This window comes from Thunnus maccoyii, chromosome 7, assembly GCF_910596095.1.
Source record: "Thunnus maccoyii chromosome 7, fThuMac1.1, whole genome shotgun sequence".
Classification (NCBI taxonomy): domain Eukaryota; kingdom Metazoa; phylum Chordata; class Actinopteri; order Scombriformes; family Scombridae; genus Thunnus; species Thunnus maccoyii.
Genome location: NC_056539.1, coordinates 30,989,960 through 30,996,165, shown reverse-complemented (window position 1 = coordinate 30,996,165; position 6,206 = coordinate 30,989,960). Strand labels below are relative to the sequence as shown.

The window sequence follows — 6,206 nt, the reverse complement described above, 5'->3', positions numbered from 1 at the left end:
ATTAAACTTCACAAACAGACAGAAAAAACTTTTTCTGAAAATGTAATAACTGGAAAAAATGTAAAGTAATTGTGCATGATGGTGAATCAGCTCCAGGAACACTTCAGACACATTCAAAAAAACAGGTGTTTATTAGTCTGAACGCTGACTGTTGTAAATACACTTCACTTTGTCACTTTTCCAGTATCAACACACTACTGAATATATTTAAATCCTGTGTAGAATCAGTGTGTAGTGTGATATAGCTTACACTATAAAGATGAAATTGAAAGACAACTGGGACATTCTTCACTTGATTAAATGAATTTATTGATATTTAAAAGTCTCCAGGTCTTCAGTACTGCAGCATAGTCTGAAAGATAAAAATCAGCATATACTGATTATCCAGATACACTCAGCAAACAATCATTCAATTCCAGATTTCCTTCACAGGCCAAATTCTTTCAATAAGAGTCAATATTTCTATACCTGTGTCATGTAACCAGTGTTACATTTTTCATGGTTTGGGCTCCATATTTCCAATTAAGGGATTTTTTTGTTTGTTTGTTTGTTGTTGTTGTTTTCAGATTATTTTTTGGCATTTTGCTCATATGGGATAGGGATAGGGTTAGGGGTTAGGGTTAGGGTTAGGGGATTAGGGTTAGGGTTAGGGGGTTAGGATTAGGGTAGGGGTCAGGATTAGGGGGTTAGAGTTAGGGGTTAGGGGTAGGGGTTAGGGTTAGGGGTTAGGGGGTTAGGGGTTAGGGTTAGGGGTTAGGGGTTTAGGGGTTAGGGTTAGGGGTAGGGGTTAGGGGTAGGGGTTAGGGTTATATGTCCAGGTATACGTCTCACCACCTTTGCCACCAGGCAGCCCTGTCTCCTAGATATTATGTTTATATACTACTAATTGGTTTTCCCAATTACATTATCAAATGTACTGTAATCACTGCCCAAATACATTGTCACTGAACATTTTTACTGATATAGTATCAACATTTTTGGAACTTGCAAAATTTGTAAATTGACATTTTTTATTTTTATGCTGGCAGAAAACCTAATTCATCCTATATGCAAAACCTAAACTGTTTCAATGTAGTCGTATGTACATGATTTCTAGGAGACAGGGTTGCACTAGGACACCTGAATGAAGGGAGATCTTAATATTTTTATCTTAATATTAATATTTTAGACCAAAATCCTAATATATTAGCCAAGAAATAGTGATCTTCCAACTTTGTGGCAACAGTTTTTGTCTCTTTCCTGTTTCAACATGACAATGCCCCCATGCACAGTCAGCTCCATAAAGAAATGGTTTTCCCAGTTTGGTGTGGAAGAACTTAAACACAGAGTCCTGACCTCAACCCCATCCAACCCCATTAAGCCAGACCTCATTACCCAATATCAGTACTGGACTTCAATAATGCCCTTATGGCCACGTTCCAAAATCTGGTGGAAAATCATCCCAGAAGAGTGAAAGCTGTCATAGCAGTAGATGAAAGGTAGGTTCAAAATGTTCAAGTCTGTCTTAAAACAACAGCCAGGTGCCCATATGAACACTGAAACAGGTTTTGATCGCTGTAATCATTCCTCCTGTTCATACTGACCATTAGATCTCCTCCAAACGTGTTTGCAATGTAATTGATGTCCACAGTCCTAGTTTTGAGCAAAAACATTTTAAAAGTCTATCTGAAGATAATATGAAGCTTCAGTAGTCTGAGTTAGTCATATCAAGTGGATATCTGCCACATTTACAGTCTTTTTAGCATCAAATTCCCTCTTTGTGTTTCCTCGGACAGTGTTTCCCTGTTGAGCTGCGGTGGAAGTATAGTAACAAAAAGAGGAACTTTGGCTCTAAAAAGACTGTAACGTTGAAAGATATCTACTTGATTTGACTAATTTGGACAGCTGAAGTCTCATATTATTTTCAAATAAACTTTTAAATACACATCTGTGGATTTTGTCTCCCGACACTTACATTGAAAGTGCATTATAAAGGGATTAATGGTCACTATGAACAGGAAGGAATTACTACAGCAAGAAACATGTGTCAATCTTTATCTGGGCACCTGACTGTTGTTTTAGGACAGACTTGAAAAATTGTGAACTCGTCCTTCAAAGCATGTGGTTTTGGAAAGAAATGTTCAAGTGTCCTTATGCTTTTGACTATGTAGTGTATGGGAAGGAAAGGCAACTCACGTCACTGATCCACTGAGTGAAGGAGGAAGTGCGAGTGAACACCGTCGGTTTCTTGAGGGTGTTGCATCCTCGGCTGGAGACAAAGCTGGTCACCCCCTGCACGTACCATCTGCCATCACTCCCCTTGCAGTTCAGAGGGCCACCTGAATCCCCCTGCAGAGACAGACAGACATGCAGGTAGGTGAAACCAACAATTACATAATGAATATGCAGATATCTCTTTGTTTTGCTGACCAGATGAAGACAGTCATGCTTACGTGGCAGCCAGAGCGGATGTCACCACCAGCACAGATCATGGTCTGTTTCACAGAGTTCCCCCACCAGTCGCTTCTGGTGCAGAAGCTGTTGCCGACCACAGGAAGGAGAGCCTGCTGGAGCTTAGACGCAATGGGACCACCACCTGCAGAAGGGACATTGATGTGAAGTAGAGTGAGCTTTAGAGTTGCTGCTATATGGATTGTTTTACATTTGGACAGAGACAGGCTAGCTGTTTCCATTTGTTTCCAGTCTTTATGCTAAGCTAAGCTAACAGCTGCTGGCTATAGCTTCATATTTACTGCTCACAAACGTGAGCGTGGTATCAATTCTCTCATCTAACTCCCATATTTTCCAAAACTTCAAACTATTCCAATAAATCTGAGCCCAAATCTGATATTTCTGACATTTCCTGTCATGTTTTTATTGGATCAGTGCAGTCACAGGTACATGTTTGGATCAGAATCAATGTGTTGTTACATTACAAACACTTACTGTAGATTCGACCCCAGCCGGTGATGTAGCAGGGGTCATCGTGAGGAACGATATCTCCGCTCTGTGGCATACAGGCGGGCTGCACCTTGTCGTTCAGAGTAACAGGTGAGGACAGCTTGATCATGGCGACGTCATTACTGAACGTGGAGAAAATCACAGATGTATCAGAGAGGATATGAAGCAAAAACATCCCGGGAAAGAAAGAATTATAAAGTGTTTTAACAAATATAATCACACACTCAAAGACCTTTTCCCACAACTAAGATTATTTCCTGGAGAGAAGAGGGAAAATACGCCACATTCACTCTTCATATGAAGTGATTTTATGTGTTATTAGACTGTTGTTTAGGTTTAAGCTTGCAGAAAATTATGTGAGGTCACCAAACTCAATTTTTCATTAATAAACCAACACATATGTTCGTACTATATCACAGGTGCATGTTTTTAGCTTGTTGTCAAGTCCTTCTGCCAGTCCTTAGCTGTGAAATGTCACTTTCCTAGCATAAAACTGTTTCCTCTATATTCTATGCACTTATTCCCTGTTGCATGATTCAAATTGTAGGCTATAGTCATTTTTTTAAATTTAAAAAATAATCTGAAAGCATCTGTATGAGTGTACTATGGCTGTGCAGGAGTTTTAATCCTTACCCACAAGACAAGCAGTTGTCATTCCAGTTGGGGTGAACCACAATCTTCTCCACACTTCTGATCTGCTCAAAGCTCTCCTCTGTGGTGAGGTCATACTCCCCCATGACCACACGGTAGGTACGAGGACTGACACACACACACACACACACACACACTTTAGATAATACCTTCATTTCACACCATGAGATCAAACAAGCACAGAATGAGAGTAAAAACTATGTTTCACCTGATACAGTGTCCAGCAGTCATGACCCAGTTGGGAGCGAGCAGAGTTCCTCCGCAGGTGTGTCGGTACGTGGAGCCGCTGAGATACTGCAGAGAGATCTGTGAAAAGACATGAACATGAACAGTGAGTCATTCAATCTTCATATCCCAAAAACTGAGAAGGAGGGAAAAATGGAAAATATATTATTTTAAATGAAGCAAAACAAAAAAGGAAGGCAATTAAAAGAAAAAGAAGATTATTAGTAGTAGTATTTTCTCCCTGCTCACAAAACTTTGATAAAAATTGTCTATACCTCTTGATTTTTCATCATTATTGCATTTTTTCCACCCTTTTTCTCCTCTTTTCTTGTTTATTTGAGTGTTTGTTTACATATTATTATCATTATTATTCATTTATTTTCCCCAAAACACTCCCTTCCTCTGACAGTGCACAACCCTACATATACATACATGCTCACATACCCTCCCAAATACTTTATATACTATTATATCATGTTGCACAAATAAAAAAAGAAAGAGAAGAAACCCTGATTGATATGAACTCACCTGCCAGGGCCAGCTGTAGGGCCGAGCATCGACTCCATTCACAACACGGCTCACAGAGGGCTCGTAGGTGGGTGTACCGCACCCGTGAGCTGAGTCAAAGAAACAACTGGAGGTTAAAGGCTCTGATACTAACAGCTGTCAGCGCTCCCAGACTGTAACATGGTTAATAATTGTGACCTCAGCTCTCTGTATGTTTAGGTTGCTTTTCCTTTGAAAACTTTAGGGGGGGAAAAATTGCCCGCTACTTTCTGATAAAATGTTTATTTGAGGTGAAACTCAGGTTTAAATCCCAAATTTTTACACATTGTTCTGCTCCGCTCAGCTCTTTTTCTTTGCTTTGTTAGCTATGGCAGGCTGAGGGCAGTGACCGGCACATTATAGGATTTAAACATTGGTTTAAATAAACATTGATGTAAACATTTTATCAGTCTGGGCAGATAGTTAGTGCTTTAAAGTGCCTTTAAAGATACATCTTACTGACAGTTGAAAAAGTAGAGAACACTACTAACTGAGGTCAAATGGGGCTAGATGACACTCATGATCAGTTTGGCAAACGATTATCATTTTCCAAGTATTTTTCAACTGTTTTCTTTTGTTGTTGTTGTTGTTTTGTTTTTGTTTTTTTGCTTGAATTGTTTCATTTTCCCTCAAACTAAAACTGCTGTCAGAAATACTCACTAAAGCACCAAATGTGGATTCATCCACCGCTGGAACTAGTCCCCAACTAATGCACTTTTTCCTCCTGTATGAGTCACATTCATTTAAAACTACAGAGTTCAACAGCTTGAGGAAATTATTGACTCTTTTTTTTTTTAAATTAAGATATATATTTGTGAATTGTTTTACCTCTTCAGTAGGAACTAATGGGATTTGAGCTGAGGGCCACAAACTGAGTAGAGAAGTCAGTAAATATTGAAAGACGGACTAATATATTGTTGTTCTTGATAATAAGAAATATATAAAGCGATGACAGACTTTCCCTTTAAATTTAAAACCTGCTAGATAGTTTGATAGATAGTTTGTGCCTCCGTTATAGAGTCTGTTCAAACTGCTGTAATGATCCATGTGTGACTCACCGTAGGCAGCAAGCAGCAGGACCAGGGCTACCTTCATCATGATTTCCTCAGAGTGGACTGTCTGTCTGAGTGCGTCAACTGGCTTTTGTACTCTCAGAATTCAAAAGTAATAACACACACACACACACACACACACACACACACACACACGCACACACACACCTGTGACACACACAGTCCAAACTTTGACCTGGGAATCTTCGCTCCCTGCTCCATCTGTTTCACTCGTCCTTACACGACTCCCCGACCCCCATCACCCCCCCAGAACCAGAACAAATCAGCACATGTGTACTATATGTACAAGAGTGTACAAATACTTAATTTCGAAACAGTTTTAGGGGTAATTTATACTTTAAAGGAGGAATAATTAACTATAAATTTAGAAGAACAGCTGAGAAAAACAATCCACAATGCAGAACTGGACGAATGTCATTTAATAAAAGTTTTTCCTGAAATAATCTTCAAACTGGATATCATGGTTTATTACAATTCAATACAGTTATTACTCTTAATAATAATTAATTAACCATGTTCATCTGAACTAATGTACTACATTTTAAAATTAAAAAATAAATGTTTAACCTGAAATATTCATCAAATATACATGATAAAAAACACAATCTAATGATTAACTTTAAACATTAGGACACACCAACAAAAAGTAAATTATCATAATGGTGCAATATTAAAATCACACAAGTGAACAAATTAATAAATATCCCGAAACTGTGACAATTATACACAATTTATTCTTGTTCAAGAAACTGAAGTATACTTTGACATTTG

The 6,206-nt window shown here is 38.6% G+C and overlaps 1 protein-coding gene across 1 annotated transcript; it reads right to left on the bottom strand.

Annotated features, from left to right (window-relative positions):
- Positions 1 to 324: 324 nt before the first annotated feature.
- LOC121900606 (proproteinase E-like) lies at positions 325 to 5,460 on the bottom strand. The gene is made up of 8 exons (XM_042417038.1): positions 5,421 to 5,460; positions 4,345 to 4,433; positions 3,800 to 3,897; positions 3,574 to 3,699; positions 2,926 to 3,062; positions 2,433 to 2,575; positions 2,176 to 2,328; positions 325 to 352 (listed from the first exon to the last, which is right to left on the bottom strand). The coding sequence occupies exons 1-8, from the start codon at positions 5,458 to 5,460 to the stop codon at positions 335 to 337; spliced, it is 804 nt and encodes a 267-aa protein (XP_042272972.1). The 3' UTR covers positions 325 to 334.
- Between the last annotated feature and the right edge of the window lie 746 nt (positions 5,461 to 6,206).

Coding starts and splice junctions, on each gene's coding strand:
- LOC121900606 (XM_042417038.1), bottom strand. CDS start 5,460: ATGATGAAGGTAGCCCTGGTCCTGCTGCTTGCTGCCTACG. Junction 2,576..2,925: donor CGGCTGGGGTCGAATCTACA/GTAAGTGTTTGT, acceptor TCCCTTCTGCAG/GTGGTGGTCCCATTGCGTCT. Junction 2,329..2,432: donor ACATCCGCTCTGGCTGCCAC/GTAAGCATGACT, acceptor CTGTCTCTGCAG/GGGGATTCAGGTGGCCCTCT.